General features: G+C 39.4%; 1 protein-coding gene and 1 pseudogene across 2 annotated transcripts; both read right to left on the bottom strand.

Annotated features, from left to right (window-relative positions):
- Positions 1-451: 451 nt before the first annotated feature.
- On the bottom strand, positions 452-9459 carry LOC149833694 (polyadenylate-binding protein 2-like). 2 transcript variants are annotated; one of them, XM_090010955.1, is made up of 7 exons: positions 9118-9459; positions 5796-6574; positions 5608-5685; positions 5399-5488; positions 1902-2207; positions 1541-1765; positions 452-1041 (listed from the first exon to the last, which is right to left on the bottom strand). In XM_090010955.1, exons 1-7 carry the CDS (start codon positions 9374-9376, stop codon positions 811-813), a joined length of 1968 nt encoding a protein of 655 aa, XP_089867081.1. In that variant the 5' UTR covers positions 9377-9459; the 3' UTR covers positions 452-810. The 2 variants fall into 2 exon arrangements, with proteins under 2 accessions (XP_089867081.1, XP_089867082.1); XM_090010956.1 differs by lacking the exon at positions 9118-9459 and adding an exon at positions 7194-7459.
- A 5999-nt stretch (positions 9460-15458) lies between these two features.
- On the bottom strand, positions 15459-17675 carry LOC149833693 (alpha-xylosidase 1 pseudogene; annotated as a pseudogene).
- Between the last annotated feature and the right edge of the window lie 2828 nt (positions 17676-20503).

Raw genomic sequence — 20503 nt, 5'->3', positions numbered from 1 at the left:
AGTGTAACCTTTTGTGGACACTTGTGCATGTTCTTTTGAATCTTTGGTGAGCACATTGTGTGATTGGAAGTTATTGTTTCTTTACGCACCGGTTAGAATGATGACCAAAGAACATGAAACCAAGGCATAGAAATGTTAGTTGATCAGCATTTGTGGAGACCTCAATAAATTGCAGATGCTAGGGGCATCACCAGAAGCAAGCTCGGAGTTCTCCGAACCAACACAAGAAACAGGATATACAACTAACAGACCAGTGACAATGTTTTCAACAATCATCCGAATGCACCATGAGTTGGGGAAGAGATTTTTCCAAAAAGATTCATCCAAAACAAGTGGAAATCTTATAGGTCATAGATTTACTCCCACACGCCATTTGAGACTTTCTAGACTCTACAACATGCACCTAAAACAAAATCCAATATCCAAGACTTAGGCAAATGAACACGGGATAAGAAATCAAATTCAATCTAAATGCTGATGCAGCTGAGCATGTTCAATAGTCTGTTCTTCAAGTTTAAGATGAACCAGTCATCAATACTTGCAACAGGAGCATAATCAAAAGAAAACAGTGACCAAATAAATAAATCAATTAAATGTTTATGACCAGTTCTTCATGTATTTCAAATGTTGATATCACACACACACACACAGATGACCACCAGAGAAGAAAAAAATCTGGGAACTTCTAAACCAGAGACATGAACAAAATCAATCAATATGAACCCTGAAGAATGACATAACTCAAGCCCTTGACAAAAAATTGGGCAACTATTTATGATCGCAAAAGGTAGAATTACCACTGGCTCTAGATCAATCATTGAGAGACAGTGATCCAAGCTGATCGGCTGAATCTGCAACAGAAGCAGCTAGTGCTATTCGAAGAACTTCCATTGCTTCTGCAACCTTCGTCTTCAAAGCGTCTGGGGATTCAATCAGGTGAAGAACTTCTGGCTGATCCATTTCCAACAACATGCCAGTCACTTTTCCAGCATGATCATGCTCAATGCGATCAACGAGTGGAAATAGTTGCTCACCCAACATCTGAACTCCTCCAAGCAATTGACACAATATTAGACAGAAGAAAAAATAATAAAATATAGGAGCAAGTTATTGAAAAGAACATCGGTAAATCCTTTTAATGCAGGATCTCATACAACTGTGGCTACGACCAAACAGTCAATAGAAGGTATTGGAGCAGTAGCGACAACCTGATCAAGTAAATGAATTTTGAATTGCAAAATCTACTCATCATTTATGCTAGTGATTTTCGAGGTTATCATGATTGCTTTTTCAAACGATAAGCATGTACCATTACAAAATTACACAATGGCATTTGTAATGCATTCACTTATCATAAGAGTACCACATATTCTCCCCAGATATCAGTCAAGTGAATGTTTCATCACAAAATGAGAGAGAGAGAGAGATGCCAACAAATGGGTGGCATCGTACAATGAAATAAGCATATGTAGAACCCTCCCACCAAAACTATCAAACCACCCTAAAGATGATGTATACAAAATAAAACATATCAACATACCATTCTTTGATGGTCAGGGCTTGCAGAAGCCAAAGCAGAGGCAAGTGCAGTAATCGGGATGGGCTGTGATCTGGGAATATCCATTGGAGTTACTGGCATCCCAGAAACATCAAGTGGCATTGGTACCATGGGGCCCATGAGTCCCCGAGGAATCATCTGTGGATCCACTCCATTACGTGTATTTTGCAGGTATCTAAAACTTTGATTTGCATTGCGCTGAATCAACTACATTTCAATCAAAAATTAAAAGATAATAAACAGTTGATAATTGAGAAAAATGGACAAAGATTACTGGAAATATTCCCTTCAAACTGTTGCAGTTATCTCATTTGTGGATAGCAGAAAAAAAGAAGCAACATACTTGCTGTTGTTGCAACTGTTGTGTTCCGCCTCGTCTTGCACCCATTCGTTGTCCAGGCTGTCCTTGCCGCTGAACATGGTAGGGCATTATGAAGTTTGGCATTTGTCCAACACCAGGACGAATACCTGGCAATAGTTGTTGTTGAAAGCCATATCCTGCCGGCTGGGGGGGAAGCATGCCATGAGCTCCCTGGCCATAGAACAACTGTGGAGGGGCAAGCCTAGGTGCACCAGGATGGAATGCAGGTAAACTTGATGGCATTGCAGGTGCAATTCCACCAGGAGATTGCAGTTGTGCAAAATGTGCCTGGAAAAATAAACCATCACTCATTTCCTCTCCATTGAGATGCACAAATATCTGTGTTATTATGAGATACCATGGTTTTTTGGTGAAATTTTCAAGATATCAAAGGCACTTAACTGAAAGTGTTAGTGCTGCTAATATATCCCAACAACATTAAGAAATATCATGATATTTCATACTTAAATTTCCTCGGGTTAAGAAAAATCCTCCCTTAAATCCTTTTTTTCTGACATCTATTATTATAGTATTTCAAAAAAAATCTCAAAACTCCCTTTCTGAATTCAGTGCCCTCCACATTTTTTCAGGAAAAGAGAAATATTTTCCAAAATAACCAAAAAAGAAAAAATTGCCCATACAGACATTTACTCACTACATGTAACATGTTTCTAATGCTGTTTAAAAAGATAACTCCAAAATATCATAATAGTCAATAAACTAAAAATCTATAAAATGAAACTACCGTGTTAATATTGCAAAAATTCTCTGAGAAATACAACTATTTTAGTTAACTTTTATTCCTTTTTTTGGTTCTTACCAGAACCACTTATATCTAAATTCTATAAAAAGAAAGCAATATCAATGTGAGACCATATAAATGTATGTATGTGTGTGTGTGTGTGTCTGAGAGTAAATATTTGCTACAGATGACCGTATACAGAATATAGTAGAAAAACACCATGTTTCCCACTTTTTCTTTGTCTGGACCTAACCCTACAGATGTGATATGCGTGGTTTGTTCAGTGGAAAGCATATTTTGAATCATGCAATTGTACCACATAAGAAGGCTTTACTGTTAAAAATATATATGTATGTATTTTTCTTTTTTATCCAAAATACCCGATAGGGGTATCGGGTATTTTGGTCTTTTCACATGTAATATAAATTGTTTTAAAACAACTTATTTTTAGGTTTTTCTTTTCTTTAATTTTATTTTTCTTTTTCTTTTTTTTTTACCTCCTTTTTGGATCATTGGGGACCCACAAAGGGAGTAGCTGGGGTCCCCAATGGTCATATTTATGACTGTTGGGGCTCCCCAACGACTCCTTTTTGGGGAGCCCCAATGCTCCCTCTCTCCCTTTTACTTTGTATATAAAGGGATGCTCCCCCTCTCATTTTGTAGTAGCTCTCTCACATTCTATCAATAAAATCATTTTTTTTGCCTTTTGGCATTATCCCTTTGTAGGTTTATATATTTGCACTTTATGTGCTTGTAATTTCCCCTTTGTGGGTTTGTGTATTTGCACTTTATGTGCTTGTGTTTTCTTGTCCATTGTTGGACCTTCAAGTGTTATCACTTGTTATTTGTATTTTTGCCCATTTTCTTACATTTACTCCATTAAACCTGCAGACCCCTCCTGGCTTTCCCACATGAAGAACCCCACAATGGTTTCACAACCTTCCTCTTAGTTATTCTCATTCCCATCTTCTTCCATGTACCATCACCCTATCTCGCTTCTTATCCCTACACTTACCATCATCCAAAAACCTCCCATTATTTTGTGGCCATAATGAAGAAACAAGGTGCAAGGAGAGGGGGATGGGATAACAGAGTAAAAGTTCAGATGTTTACAACAATATGGTACATTTAGGTGTGTTTCTATTGTTACCAAATAGTTAGTGCCCTTTTAATTTCTACCTATTTTCTAGTACAACTACCCTACTTTTGAGGATCACCTCCTAGTCCTTATTCATTTGTATGTCACAAAAACAAAATTATCAAATTTATATTTAAAAACCATGTATGTCAAATCAATGACTCGTCCAAGTCAACCAAGTTGACCCTCCTATGGTGTCAACATAATTGGTTGACCTGTTCCACTCGGTCCATGCATATCTACCTTTTTGTTTTCAAATTTTTTGGTTTAATTGCACATTATTAACCTCAAGTAAGAATTGGGATGAGAAAAATGGAGTTTTATTATTTGATTTGTACACTAAACCAATTCCCACATTGATTTTTAATGTGTACTGTTCTAGCTCTTCTAATTGCCCAACGTTTACAACTTTAAATTTGGGATGTTTTTTACATTTAAAACCCTAGTTACTTTTCTCTTTATGACAATTGACTGTTGAATAGCATAGTTTACACATTTCAGTAATTACTTTGTTGTGATGCTTGATATAATAGCAATATGATGAATCTACTTCCTATAATTTATGTTTTTTTGACATACACCTAATTACTGTGTGAAATTTTTTGATGTCAGATCTTTCTTTCACTGTATACACATTTTCCTATTGATGCAATACATTTACATCATTTTTATAATATAAAAGCAGAAGTTAGCAGAACCCAGCTGTCACTAGGTTGACCTAGTCGAGTCCCAAGTCAAGGCCAAACAAGTTGAGCCAGAGTCACTAGGTTTTCAAACTAAAACCAAGTTTCTTTTTGGCCCTAAGGATGAGCTCTAAGCTACAGGTTTAACCTAATTTTGTATGCATGCTTACAAAGGGATCAAGCTCTGGCTACTTAAGCAAATTTAAGGTTGGATATGCCTTAATTTGGCATGACAGACAAAATGTTTATGACATTTAGGTTAGTTCCAGGCTCATGTCAGAGCCTAATGTACAAGATGGGGGGCAAATGACCAGCTATGTAACAGGGATTCGGCTAGCAGGGTGCCGCACCCGCGTCGACGCGGGTGCAGGTGCGGGTGCCGCACCCGCGCCGGGGGGAACCCCCGGACCCCCCCTTTATATATATATATATATATATATATATATATATATATATATATATATATATATATATATATATATATATATATATATTTACATTTTTGCCCCTGCCGCACCCGGGTTTTTTGGAAGTGCCGAATCCCCGCACCCGCACCCATGTGACATAGATGACCAGTTATGTCTAGAAAATATGCAAGACTTTCAAAGACTTCTCCACTGCATGTTTGCACTGCTACCAATGCATCACAGAGGTGGTCAAACTTTTATTTTTTGGTTTTCAAAATATAATAAATAGCAAAATTAAGCTTCTAAGCTCTGACACTCTGGTACCTCAAGGAAATTCCTTGAGGAAAGAAATGATACTTATGAAGTGAAAACAATTATTCCAGAAGCCAAATGACTGAAGCAAGTGATTAAATAATTATGTCTAATGTCAATTTATGCCCCAATAGACCCATAATATTCAAAACATCAAAGATTTCAGAAAAAATATTGCCACTTAAAGCACCGCTAACCTGTAATCTAGCCCTTCTTTCTTCCTTGCGTTGTGCAAGTGCAACATATAAAGGCTTTTTGCCAATCATTTTCCCATTCATCTCAGCAACCTAAACAACCATAATTATGAATAAGTGTGTAAATAAAAAAAATGCTTCAAATAATCAATTAGAAACCATGCATGTGTGTGAAATGCTAAAAGATCACAGATAGCTAAATAAACACTTACCGCACGCGAGGCTTCTTCTGGTGTAGTAAATGCAACAAAACCCGAGCCTTTACTCTGGCCTTGCGAATCACACATAATCTGCGAAAAGAGAATGAGCTATGGTACTTAACAGAGCTTTTTTTTCTCTCTCAAAACAGATGGCAAGAATTTTACAAAGAGAGGTTGATCAAATAACACTGGATACATACTTTGCAGGAGGTGGTTGTCCCAAATTCTGAGAACATCCCCTTAAGCTTTTCATCATCAACTGAATCATCTAAATTTTTCAAATACAAATTTGTTCCCTGTAGTTTCTCCAGACGTCCATTTCTTTCCTGCTCAAACTTGGCCTTCAGCTCAGCCTCTCTTTCAGCTTTTCGCTGAGCCCTCCCAACATACCAAATCTTATCATCATTGAACATGTAACCATTAAGTTTCTCAACTGCAGTGGCAGCATTATCCGGATTCTGAAAATTAACAAAGCCAAACCCTCTAGAATTTCCATTTGCATCCTGCATAATAACAGCACTAGTGATAGGTCCATAATTTCCAAAAATACTTTTAAGGTCCTCCTCTGTAATTGTTTCAGACAAATTGTTTACATACACATTAGTAAATTTTGGTGAACTGTTCGTGTGGTCCCTTTCTTGACGACGAACAAAGAGACCAACATACACTTGCTTGTCATTTATTAACATTCCATTCAGTCTCGCTATAGCATTGTGTGCAGCTTCTTCTTGTTCAAACTGCACAAATCCATAACCCTTTGACTGACCATTGCCATCTGTAGCAACCTTGCAAGAAAGGATGGTACCAAAAGATGCAAAAGTGTCGTGCAAAGCCTTATTGTCAATTGAGGTGTCAAGATTTTTTATAAATATGTTTGCATATCCACTTTTCCGAATACTAGGATCACGATGTGAAAACATGATCCTAATTGGTTTGCCGTTGACTGGGGTGAAATTCAACATATCCAAGGCACGACTAGCTGCATTCGGAAATGAAGACATTCATGAGAACCTAAACAGGGAAGGTCACACATCAAATGCACATTCAATAAATAAGCAATAAGAAAAAATAATTTTGCTTCAGACAATAAAGGGATCAAGAGTTAACAAGGCCAGATTAAAATTTGACAACATCAGGTCAAAGCATTATGATATAATCATATACCACATAACATAAACACAAGAAAAGACTTTTGTTCTCATTTACATGCAAGCAGAGTGTCAGAGTGTAGAGTGTAATAATGTAAATCATTATATGATTGAATCACTGTATGAATGAGAAACTGTTCAGCAAGAATGAATAATGGTGCAAAACAAGTCCACAAGACTCAGCATGAAAATAAATAAAAAGACCTGCACTAAAAAAAAGTTAAGCATTCACAAGCGCATAAGTCCCTTGATGCAGAGATGATTCCATGCACATAAAGTGCAGCATTCCTCTAACAATTGCTTCTCCAAATAAACTCCTTTAAGTGCATGTCAGAAGCCAAAATTTCAAAACTATAAAGAACAAGTAAACCACATGCCTGCATCATAATGGATGAAACTTAATGAAATCCACCAGCAAGTACTTGTGCAGTTGCAGAAAGGTGCAATTACCTTTTAACAAAATCTGAATAGCAGCAGACAGCAATCCCAAGAGAAAAAGTTCTAGAGAGAACTATCATGTACAGGGTCGCCAATATGTGTTTTTGCTCAGAAATATGGTGATAGAGAGGGGAATATTGGCATATAACACTCATTATGGAGTTTTCCATTATGAACAGTGCATAAGGTGATAGAGTACAAGAATAAACTGGAGTGTGTATCATGGCAAGCAGGCAATCAACTGGCAAGCCGTCCAGCCATGCATAGGTGATACGTCCCTGATACATCAGAACATTAAGATATTACACAATATGAAATAATGTACAGGGAAACATCTTGTTCAAGAAGTAACTAGGTTCTGTGTTTCCTTTAACCTGATATTGAAAAGGCAAAAGGGAGCCTCCAAGATCTGAAGGTCACCAGCAAATTCACTCTTTTAGTTGTTTCTACTGTCAAAGCATACATGCTAAATAAAAGGTACATAGAATTTGAGAGCAGATGTATATCCTCTGCATACTTAAAGGTTGAAGGCGAGGTCTTTTTTTCTGTTTTCATTTCAAGTCCTGTGACTAATAGATTAAGCAAAGCAATGGTGACACCAAGATCCTCTATTATAAAAATATAGTTGGACAACATTTTTCAACACCACCAAGACAAGTTCTCACTGGGCTGTTTTGTTTTCACTTTGTTGACATTATGTCAATCAAACAAGGATCATGTAATTGTAGAATAGACTGACAAATCAGAGTCAACATGGAAACTGAGTCTACTAGTTGTTAATCCTATATTTTTCCTGTATTTGAGCAACAGAAAAGAGAGGTGTGACAACCCAACTTCTCATGCTTATATAGTAGCACAAATATACAAGATATTCTGCAACATAGTAAACACATAAATTCTAACACTGTTCACATAGATATTTGGTTTTCTTCTTTCAGCTATATAACATGTCATAACCATCCTATTTGTCAAGTCCTCGATATAAACTAAAAGTTAAACGTATAAACTCATTTTACTAACAGTACAGCTTGCCAGCTTACTTCATTGCGCAAAAGGGTAAACTAATATGAGTTTTTTCTCCTTATTAACGGTATAGTATAACATCCAAACTCTCCCAAGAAAAATACCAGTGATGTGCTTTATTATGTGACCGTAGGTTAGGTAATCATCCTAATAAAGGCCCACCTCTTAAAATCAATGAATCGTCACCATGAACCTTATCCTAAAATTATCGAATCAGACACCAAAACACCAAGCCAGAAACCCTAGATGATCTGAACACCACAATCGATCTCTTAATTTCAATGCGATCCTTTTCAACTCATCATCAAAATTAAGACAATGACTTTGCCATATACGATCCCGGATCACTTAAAAAAAGGAATTACGTTAACTCGATCACTCTTTCTCCTTTCACCAAGCACTCCGCTATAAAAAAAAATAAAAAATTCAGCAGTCACAAATCATTAGCCTATTAGAACTAGTGACTATGATGATGATGATAAGGACGATCATGACGATGACAGCGACAACACCGACGAAAATCAACCATTCAGACAAAACAGAATCATGTAAAAGAAGAACGGCGGCTGAAGGAACAGCAAATCGCCAATCGCATGAATAGAAAAAGGAAAGGATAAAGAAATCCCAACAAACAAATCAATAAAAGCTCATCATGCAAAAGAAACTTTGAGAGAGAGAGAGTTTGATCATGCATCATATAATCATGCGCATACGAGCGAAAGAGACACAAAAACTCAATCCTTCCAAAACATGCACACAGGAATTCCGATCAACCTCGATCAAACGCCATGCAAGAGAGCAAAAACAAGAAAAAGAAAACCCTAGAAACCCCAAACGGGAGCGAAAAAACCCTAGAAATCGCGGCGAGCGAATCCGGGAGCGGCTAAAGCGATCGGAGGGGAAGGGGACTGACCGTCCTGGGGGGTACTGAAGTTGACGTAGGCGTAGCCGAGGGAGAGCCTCCTGATCTGGTCCCTGCAGACCCTGACGGAGACGACGGGGCCGATCTGGCTGAAGAGCTCGAAGAGCTGCGCCTCCGTGACGGAACCGTCGAGGTCGCCGACGTAGAGCGACGAGTTCACGTAGCCCTGGGCCGAACCGCCGATCGCCGCCGGCGAAGACGACGGCAGGGGAGAGTTCGGCGACGACGACGGCATCGCTGGTCCAGCCATTCCCGCTCCTCTTACTCCCCTTCCCCTAACCCTCTCTCTCACTGATCCCTACTCCAGGAGTTGCCGCTAAATTTAGTTAGAGAAGTAAAAAGAAAAGGGAAGGTAGCAGAGAGGGAGAGGAAGGTGGTTTTGGGTAAAAAAAGAAGGGAGGGAATAGGAGGTGATGGGTGAAATGAAAAAGGAGGAAAAGCTAAAGCGGTTTCTGCTTTTTAATCCTTTTTACCGAAAGAAAGTCTCCGGCTAAGACTCATGTTCCACTTGAAAAACCTAGAGATATTTAATAATAGGTGCGTCACATGGACACTGAATAAGGGACACAGACCTGCCACTTTTTGTTTATTTAAGTTAGTGTCCTTGATTTTTCTTTTTAGATAGTGTTAAGTCACGATTAGAGAAGAAATCTAAATTAATTAGGGTTGCTCCAAGCTGTATCGGGTATTGCTCACTGTTGAGATCCTGGACAATACCCCAATAAGGTGGTTCGTCTGACCGTCTCAGGTCGGTTTGGCCATTAGATGCGGGATGGCTCAACGCATCATCTAGCTTTTTGATCGAGCAAACTGTTTCTGTTCACTGTCCCAGGCCGGTTTGGCCATTAGATGCGGTATGAGTATCATGTTCAAGAGGGAGTCTGGGACCGGTTCAGTCTCCATATGGATTAAGAGAGGGTTGAACCATGACAGACCATGTTTATATTGAGTCGGGTCTGCCAAGACCTGACCCATTACATGGTAATACACTCGTTTAAAAGACTCGTGAACTATGCCTTTTAAAAAAAATTGAGGATTATGAGGCCATTTGGCGTGCATTACGGGTCATTTTAGCAGGCCTATTTTCTGTTACTTTTTAGCTTGTGCACTTTACTGATTATGCTTTATTTATGTTCATATACATGTGTAGACATATTTTAAACGTTGGTATTATTTTGATTTTGGGTCCGATATTCTGAATTAAATTGATTGGATCAATATTTACCAAAGTAACTTATGTTATGTACATTTATTCATTTTGAAATATTGTAATGTTTATATGTTTGTGGTTCATGCGAATAGTGATCGGTCCAAAGGAAGATTATTATTTGGCCAAACTCAAATATATATATTTAGTAATAAATATGAGATAATTATTTGGTTTTTTCATATAAATAATGAGTTGGTCTAAATAAAGGTTCGTTGTTTGACAGGATTAATTGTCTATATTTGATTAATGTTTTGAGAGTACCACTTACTAGTTGACACTTTTGTCTAAAGACTAAGTACCAATATTGTGTTGGGTATCTTATAATGAGGTTCATCATTATTTAAATATGTTATTTTATATTATTGCATGTAAAAAATATATGGTAATCATGAGCTTGATTCTTCTTGATTCAGTTAGTACCTCTACTTTTATGATATCTGCAAACATTAATTATATCCCTATTTTAAGCAATTCCAATTTCAAAAACTAGAAAGAAAATGTCACGATTGTTCTTGGATGTATGGATTAAGATATTGCACTACGAGAAGATCAAGCACATGCACTTACAGATAGGAGTACCATTGAGGATAAAAGAAACTCTAAGCGGTGGGATTGATCTAATCGCATGAGTCTCATGATTAAGAAATGTACACTTTCTGAATCCGTCATGGGAACCATGTTCGAAGAGGTGAATGTCAAACGTTTCCTTAAAGAAATTGAAAAGCGTTTTGCGAAAAACAAAAAGGTTGAGACAAGTACTCTTCTTTTGAGTCTTGTCTCAATGAGGTATAAGGGCAAAAGAAATATTAGAGAGGACATTATAAAGATGTTTCATCTTTCTTCAAAACTAAAGGCACTAAAGTTAGAGTTGTCTGAAGACTAACTCATGTACTTGGTTTTGATATCTCTTCCTACACAATACAGTCAGTTTAAGGTTAGTTATAACTGTCAAAAGGAAAAAATAAACTCTTAATGAGCTTATTTCTCAGTGTATGTAAGAAGAGGATAGAATGAAGCAAGAGAAAACTGAAAGTACTTATTTGGTAGTAACTTCTAAGGACAGGTTTAAGAAAAATAAAATAACTAAAGAAGTTGTAGTTAACCCTTAATCACAGAAGAAACAGAAAAGACATCAGGACCTAAAGTCTAGTTGTTTCTTTTGCAAAGAAAATGGTCACATGAAGAAGGATTGTACCAAGCATCATGTCTGGCGTGAGAAGAAAGATATGATCATTTCTTTGGTTTGTTTTAAAGTTAATTTGATTTCTGTGCCCGAACACACTTGGTGGATGAATTTCGGTGCTACCACTCGCATAAGTGTGTCTATACAAGGTTGCTTAAGTTGCTAACCACCAATTAATACTGAAAGATTCATCTATGTGAGCGATGGCAAAACAGTTACAACTGAGACAATAGAGACATTTAGGTTACTTTTAAAGACTGAAAATTATTTAGATTTGAAAGAAACATTTATTGTGTCATCTTTTATACAAAATTTGGTTTCTATTTTTATTTTGGACAAATACGATTATTCTTGTTTGTTTAGAAATAATGAATTTAAATTATTTCTTGATTCAAATATTATTGGAACCGGTTCTTTATCTATGGTTGATAACATTTATTTGCTTGATATTGTTGCCTCATTTAATGAAACCTCGCATTTAAGTTTATGTGGTACAAAACAAAAATTAACAAATATAAATTCTACTTTATTATGGCATAAGTGCTTAGGTTATATTTCTAAAAAAAGAATTGAAAGGCATGTGTTGAGTAAGATTTTTTATTCCCTTGATTTGACTAACTTTCAGGTTTGTGTTGAGTGTATAAAAAGAAAATGAACAAGCATAAGAAAATTAAGTGTCCAAAAGAGAACATACGTCTTAAAACTAATCCATACAGATATTTGTGGACCCTTACCTACAGTTTTTTGAAATGGTCAACAATATTTTATTACGTTCATAGATAATTATTCTCGTTATAAGTACCTATATTTAATTCATGAAAAGTCTCAGTCCCTGGATGTGTTCAAATCATTTAAGGCCGAAGTTGAAAACCAACTTGGCAAAAGAATTAAGGTCGTCAGATCTGACCGTGGTGGTGAGTATTATGATAGATATGATAGATTAGGTGAACAATGCTCATGGCCCTTTGCTAAATTCCTAAAGGAATATGAGATTATCCCTTAATATGCTATGTCAGGCACTTCTAGCATAAATGATGTTGCTGAGAGATGAAACAAGACTCTTAAGAACATAGTAAGAAATATGATTTCTCATTCTGCTTTACTAGAGTTCTTCTGGGAGAAGCATTAATGATTGTAGCTTATGTTTTAAGCAAGGTACCCTCTAAAGTAGTAACTAAGACTCCATATAAATTGTGGGCAGGCAGAAAGCCTAGTATGAAACATTTTTATTTTTGGGAATGTCTAGCTGAGGCTAGGCCCTATAGACCACATGAAAAAAAAATAGATTCTAGAACGGTTAGTTGCTATTTTGTTGGGTATTCTGAATGATCTAGGGGCTATAAGTAAGTGCCATTTGGTTGGTTGGCGAACGGTGGTGTTACCTAGGCGTATGGCTAGCTTAGGTGTTTTTGCTCAAAGACAGAGGAGTATTGCTCTTGTGGCCAAGCAATGTTTGATGGCCCATCAACCAGGTTCTCCATGTGCTCGTCTGCTTAATGCTAAATATGGTGCTCCTGATTTATCTCATTTTCGTCGTGGAACCCGGGGGTTGGTGATCTCGCACTTGCGAAGCATGTAGCTGAGAGCCTTATTGTCCTTCAAAGATCAAAATGCGAATGCAGGAAATTATGATCAGTGGTTGCAATGGGTGATTGCACCAAATGGTGTGTTCCACACCCACAAAGTGTATAGATCGTTGCTCCCCTAGGGACAAATTGGTTCCCTGAGTGTGTGTTATGGGGTAAGGGCCCTTCCCCAAGATCTCGGGTCTTGGCTTGGTTAGTTTTGCATGATAGGGTTCAGACTCACAGTTATTTAAAGAAGTTGGGCTTTCAGTTTCCAAGTTGGTGTGTGTTGTGTCAAGCTGCTGAAGAAACTACTTTTCATTTATTCTGGTCCTGCCCAATCTTTGTGGCCTTATTTAATAGAACGTGGAGATCAACAAACGTAATTGTCAAAGAGGAGTCTTTTGCGCTTGATCTGCTCCTGGACCCTATTGAAATTAGACGATGCAAGCGGTGGAGACTGATCTGGAAGACATGGTTGCTTACTACTTGGTGGTTTGTTTGGATGGCACACAATGATGCTACTTTCCGTCAAATTTCGGTCATCCTTAATAATCTTGTCCATAAAATCCTGGTTGATGTATATGTGATTCTACGTATGCATCTTAGAGACCTCTCCTTCCGTCTGAACAACGTTCACTCATCGGTGGTTTCTTCTAATCCAGCGGATCCAGGTTGAGTTTGGCTTTGTTGTTTGTTGCTAGTTGTCTGTAGTTTCTTTTTCTTTAGCTTTTGTTTTTCTATTTTTTAATTTTGTTTTCTATTTTGTTCTATTGGGTTCAACATTTTGTTGATCTTCATGAGTGATAATGTTGATCTCTCTCTCTCTCTCTCTCTCTCTCTCATCATAACCATTGTGAGTAGGGATGGCAGTGGACCGGGGTGGGGGACAAGGTTTCCACCCCTGCCCCGTCTCAAAATCCAGACCTCCATCCCCACACGGGTTTAGATTTTAACTTTCATCCTCGGTGCAAATGGAGCGAGGCAGGGCAGGACTCGTTTCCCCTCAGTCCATTGCCATCTCTAAAGAAGGATTGGGGACGGGACAGGGCGGGGCGGGGTAGGGTAAAGAGTAAGTCCATCCCTGCCTCCATCCCCACACAGGTTTTGATTTTAACCTTCATTCCCATCTCCATCCCCGCTTCATGTCCTCCATCCTCAGTTCAAACAACGTGCAGCCCCGTTTTCCCCTTGTCCACTGCCATCTCTAGTTGTGAGCCCACAAGTCCAGTTGCCAGCCCCCACACCCAACTCTTTGCACCCCCATTTTGGATATTAACAGAAAATAAAGAAATTGAGTTTGAAACATGTCACTTGGTTCCACAACCTTCAACCCCAGCTCTCATTTCTGCAAAACAAAATAGAATTCAAACACCTACTTGTTGAATTTGGTCCGCTTGGTCTTAACTGTATTTACACCTAGAATGTATTTACACCAATCTAGGTGATTGGGCCTAGATCTGCAAAGTTAGACAAATGTGATTAAAATATACAAACTCAACTTGAACCCGATTAGAGGGTGTCAAACAGGTTATGTGTCGCTATACATGGTGTATGGATACAAAATGAGATTGGATAAAACTTAATCCAGTCGGTTTTGATAGCCTTAATCTAATTGAACAAACTGGTTTTTACCTACGTTAACCCCTGAGGTTGATTGAGGGCAGTCGGGCTAATTCGTGGGTTCCCCCTAAATCCAGTCAAAATTAGCAGTAATCCTAAAACTTTACCAAAATAGCTCCAAGGGGTTTGGCAATGTGGGATGGGGGCCTTGGCCGCTAGACAGGTGGTCAGGGTTTTATTCTCATGGGAGTCACTCTCCTTGCATATTGCCTAAGCAAGGCCACTCTCTTGGGTCAAGGGTTGCACCCCCATTTTAATGTATTAAGTTAGTTAACCTTCTCTTGAAAAGAAATCACAAAGTCAGTTACATAAAAATAAATAATATGGCGTCACCCAATCATCTAGATTTTTAATCTTAATAGGATAGCGGAAATCAAGGAAATTCTTAACATACTCTCAAAATCCAAGTCCAACTAATAGCTCCTGGATTTTGGGGATTGCAACAATGACACAAATCTGATTCTAAGCCAACAAGCAAAACCAACAAACAAAAGAAAAAAAAGGTTTTTTTTTTTGGCAAATTGGTCCGGCATTATAGTGATTTTGCAAAATAGTGCCTCCCTTTTGCCATTTTACAAATAGGTCCTCACCTTTCTCACCCTTGTTAGTTTGACATGGTCAAACGCTGACCATGGTTAATTGGTCATCAAAATGCCCCTCATCAGATAGTTGTTAGTTTATTAATCTTTTGCAAATAAGTCTCTATCTTATTCATATTTTGCAAATTGGACCTTCTGTATGGGCAAAACTGTCAATCTGTCTGCCCTTTAACAGTTACAGTCAGGAAGCTAACAGCTGTTAATTTCAAGGACTGATTTGCAAAAGTTAATGATAAAGCAGGGATTGATTTGCAAAAAAATAGCATAAAAAAGGACTATTTTGCAAATCGGATATAAGGGAGGGACCAGCAAAAAAAACCCAAGAAAAAACTTTGCTAAACTTACCAAGTGCCCAATAAGGCATATGAGCAGGGCGCCCAACAAAAGAGGTGTACTGATCCATGAGTCCTAGAGGTAGAAATCAAACACCCCACCACTCACCTTATACGTTAAAGACGAACCCCTGTAGAAGATATCCATCCCATTGCTATTCAACAGCAGCACTCCATGAAATGACCCCTCGCCCCGACTGTTCCTGAGCTCAACATAATATGGATGTGATCCATACAAGTCTGTATTCAGATTGATAGCAGAGATATCTGTTGTGTACAGAGTGTATGTAGACATCATATGGCTGAATCCTGATGCCCTTCCCCTGCGTGTTCTCTCCCAGCCCATGCAAGGCAGAGTTGTCAGGCAAGCTCGTCGAGATCTCCAAGTACTGGTCTTTGAACACCATGTTGCCATAAGAATTGCTTTCATCTGCAGTGGTGTTGAAGAGGGTCTCTCCATTTGATCTTCTACTCACAGCAAAACCACATGGATCTGTTGTCAAACTGAAGACCAGTTCATCATCCCCATATTCAGAGGATCTTAGCTTGAACTCTCTTCTCTTTCCCAGTTTCCTGGTGGATCAAAGGAGGGGGGAGGTGGTGCTCGGGGAAGAAGGTCGTAGGGCACCTCCCATCTTTGGCTCTCTGCGTCTGTGATGTGCACCCTCAGTCTGTCCTCGGTTTCATGCCTGCACAAAATGCAGGCGTTGGTGGAGAGAGAGAGAGCAGCAGGGCTAAGTGGCTCCACTCATCTGGTAGGAACGACTTGTGAATGCCACAAAGGAGCCAGGATCAGGCGCCATCACGACACACATTGAAGTGTGCCGCTGCACCTGATGCCCTCCATCTTTGACTGACAGTCTGTCAATTGTGGGGTCCAAAAGCAGATGGAGGGCAGCCGGGTGCAGAGGCACACTGCCATCTGATGGCACCTGATGTTGGCTCATCACCAAGTTGACAGGACATCCCACGGGTAGTGTCCCTTACCACAAGGTCGAAGCTGAATGTACTCTTCCGTGGGTAAGAGGGGACCTTAACGGTATGTTTGATGGCTTGTTTACGAAATGAATAAAAAAAAAGTAACATTCGTTCCGTAAATTCAACGTTTGCTTCGACCGTATATAGATGCTATGTTCTAAAATGTCCGTTATTTGATGTTCGGTAAAAAGAAACCTTCGAATTCGTCGAAATTCAGCACGGGGATAACTTTTCGGCACCTCTGGATGAATTCGCTGCGACCCCGACGCGTTCGATGAAAACCGCCGATCGTGCACCTGCCGGTGGCAAACCCTGCTGAAGAAGGAGCTCGCCGTTCGTAGAGGCTGCCTACACAGGCCGTTCGCAAAGGCTGGTGCTAGCCATTTGACTGCTTCCTGCTCCACTCAAAGCCATCGATTGCATCTAATACTGAACTTGCCCCACAATCGCTCATCATATAGGCCCTTTTCATGAAACCCTATGGTAGAAATTCCAATAGAAATTGAAGATTTCGAACTCCCTGTTTGCTCTCTAGGCAAGAAGAAAAATATCCCTCAACAAACGTAGCTACCCACGAAGAAATAAGAGAGAGAAACGAGCAAAAAAAATTCAATCCCGACACCAATTATTGAAATCCGATAGAAACAATAAAAAAATGCACAAGGTACCAGAAAATTCTCGCAGATCCGATGCCACAAAATTAGTCGGGAGTGAATAATTTCATATGGGCAGAGCGATAGATGCGTCAGCCATCGGTCGGGAGTGAATTTTGGGAGGAAGAAGAGAGAAGACGGTGTGGGCGGTGGATCGCCTCTTCTTCATCCTATCAATCTTTTCACAGTTTCATCCTCGAATTCGTCGGGTTTTTTCGCGTTACCTTAACTCTAGGATTTGTGTGCTTGTTGGGTTGCGCCTTTGGGTTTGGTCGAGAGAATGTACACCGGAGAGGATGTTGAGGTCGAGAACGACGACGACTAGATCACATAGGAGGATGTGTGGTCTGTCATCAGTGCCTACTTCCAGGAGAAGGGACTGGTGAAGCCGAACATCTGATTGCATCTGAACCCAAAGCGGAGGATTAGGAAGCGAGTACCCAAAGCTAGTTTTTTTTTGGTAGTTGTAGCGACGATGAAAGTCACACCAGTACTGATCCAGTTGTTTATTACCACAAGCGTCATGCACATACGAGAAGTGATCATGATTCCGTTCTGGATATCCTAGATGCAATGCCTGTTCTTAGGAATTCCGTTTCGGAGTTTGAGATCCATACTTAATTAAGGAATTTGTGTAGCGAAATAAGAATGAAGATGATTGGACTTTATTTTCTCAAATTTTTCATTAAAGGAGCTCACAGCACATATGGATGCAATGATGCAGAGTCTCAAAGGACATCTAAAGTGACACAAGGAAGAGTCAAAAGGAGTTAGTAAAGCACCAAATCCTTTTACTTCTTCGGCACCATTTGATTTTTGGCCTGCATTCAAGGGAAGAAGGGGGGTAGTGCGGCGGCAGCTTGACTCCTTCGACGAGTTCATTCAGGAGATCATCGACGAGTCAGCTGACATTGAGGGAGAGAGAGAGAGAAGGGTATGGCTTACTGCACATGAGAGAGAGAGAGAGAGAGAGGATGCTTTTTTTTAGTAGTTCTGCCTGTTTCTGTTATTTTTGTAACAGGGTGTATGTGGAACAAAAAAAACAGTGAATAATGGATGCGGCGGACAGCGTCCACATCTCGCGTTTGTTAAAAACTGTGATCTTTTTGTCCTGCACGACACGCAAGATGTGCCATCAAACATACCCTAAGGGATTTGCCTACTGTACTGTAAGCCGGCCATTGCATGACCGATGATGATTTGGGGGGCTTTTCCCTTGGATTATCCAAGAAAACGACTCACACAAAAACACAAAAAATTGCTGCCCACTTAGTGATGTTATGTATTGTATATGTGTCACGTTGGTGATTTTCTGTGTTTTGTGTGGTCCGAGCAGGCGATCGAGTACTTTGTAAAATACTCTGCCCGATTACCTAACCACGCCTATGAGGAGAGAGGCACTCACTTGACATAGAGCTGCAGTATTGGAATGTCTGGTACACAAATGCTGGTTTTCTCCTTCACTTCCAGAAGACCAACTAGGATTCTTACAAGGAGACAAGGCGCATGAAGATTGAGGAGAGAGAAAAGAAGAGTATGGCAAGAGGTTGAATAGCAGCCATGGTTGAGTGGCCTTAGATACTGCTACTAATTCCCAAAATTTATACTCTGTGTAGAAAGATAAGCGTTTTCTGAATATTTATCATTTACTCAGGGTAGGATGAAGATAAAATTATCGAGTCGTTTTTATATTCCGGAAAAAAAGCGGTTCTGAATTGGGTATGGACCAGCGAACCCCAATTAACCCTAACTGATTGAATCAGGTCTGGGTATTTTTGTTCAAGCTGGGTTATGGGTTCGGTATAGATCAGATGGGTATGGATGGGTCAATTCCTACTAGAAACGTGATGGTTCGATTAAAGAATTAGACCTAAATATGGGTTGATAAATGATGGGTTTGGGTTTGGGTTTGGGTTCGGTTCTGGGTATGTATTTATTTTGAGTATATGGATTGTTCAGGTGATAACCGTAGATGAATGGCATCTAGTGGGTGCAAAATGGGCAGCTTAAAAACAAAGCTAAAACAATGGTGGTTGGATGTGTCATCCATCAAATGAATGAACAGCATCAAAGGGACTCCTCATATATTACCCAGGAGTACCTCTGACCTGATCCGCTCCCTCATTGGACCTCAGCAAGTGTATCCCCTTCTTCTGAGGGAGGATCAGGTGTAATGTGATCGTACACTTTTAGTGTGCTGCTGCATCTGATCACCCACCAGCTGTAGGGCCCAACAGCTGATGGTGGGTGATCACATGCAGCAGCACACTTAAAGTGTACAATCACATTGCACCAGATCTCAATACCTTCATCACTGCCTCACTTCAAGGAAGACGCCCGAAAATATAGAAGGTCATAAATACCCTTCCACATTCATACAGGTCGCAAAAGGATTGGATACTGGCCTGACGGTGGTCGATCTGAATCCAAATCTGAACTCAATAGATTTGAATCTGGATCTTGACCTGGATAAGGTCCAACAAAGTAGAATTGTATCCAGATTCAAATTCTATGTGGTTATTCAAGATCCGGGGAAAAAAAGGCTGCAAACAAGTTTTATGCATGCAATAAGTTCAAACAGACAGGATTTAATCCGAATTGACATATAGATCTGACAGAAAATTGCAACCCAATTCCCAGTTCTAATATGAAAAAAGTTAGATTGGATGTTTCCAATGAGATCTAACTGCATAATAGGGTCTTATTTTAAGATCCATATCAAAGGCTAAGGAATCAAATTCAAATCATCAATCAACTGAACCCAATTCATTTCCACCTTAATCTGATCAGCATATTGCTAAAGGTTGAAATGCTACTGATGATTAGGTTTGGGACTTGGGATATCCTGGTAAGGGTCTAGGCCCAATAACTTGAGAGAACCAGATCCAGTTGGTTAGATTTTGTATCGCTTGGCATTGGGTCTTTACAAGTCATTGCCTGCTTTGACATAGTTCATCCTTGACCAAGCTGACTTGGTCATCCACCCATTTCAGCCTTTTCTGCAGTGGAACCTGCCTGGTTCAATAAATAATGCGTACACTGGGCAGAGCATAGGCTCCATGCAGAAACAATTATGGTTTTCACACTTCGTGGAAAGTCCAGTATTTCCTGAGACATATGGGGCCATTTGCATCCATGGAAGTAGGATGGATGCCTGGAAGCCTGCATCCAAGACACATGTGTCCCCAGGAATTGGGACAAAGCATTTTCACCCCGCCCCTATGTTATGCAAAC

Source organism: Nuphar pumila, chromosome 6 (assembly GCF_984573655.1).
Source record: "Nuphar pumila chromosome 6, dmNupPumi1.hap1.1, whole genome shotgun sequence".
NCBI lineage: Eukaryota > Viridiplantae > Streptophyta > Magnoliopsida > Nymphaeales > Nymphaeaceae > Nuphar > Nuphar pumila.
This window is presented reverse-complemented; position numbering and strand designations above follow the sequence as displayed.

Bases quoted from the DNA above. Each gene is read 5' to 3' on its own strand.
- LOC149833694 (XM_090010955.1), bottom strand. From the start codon at position 9,376: ATGGCTGGACCAGCGATGCCGTCGTCGTCGCCGAACTCTCCCCTGCCG. The intron at 6,575-9,117 runs GTCAGTCCCCTT...TTCCGAATGCAG, and splicing joins CTTCAGTACCCCCCAGGACG to CTAGTCGTGCCTTGGATATG. The intron at 1,042-1,540 runs GTATGTTGATAT...GGAGGAGTTCAG, and splicing joins GCCCTGACCATCAAAGAATG to ATGTTGGGTGAGCAACTATT.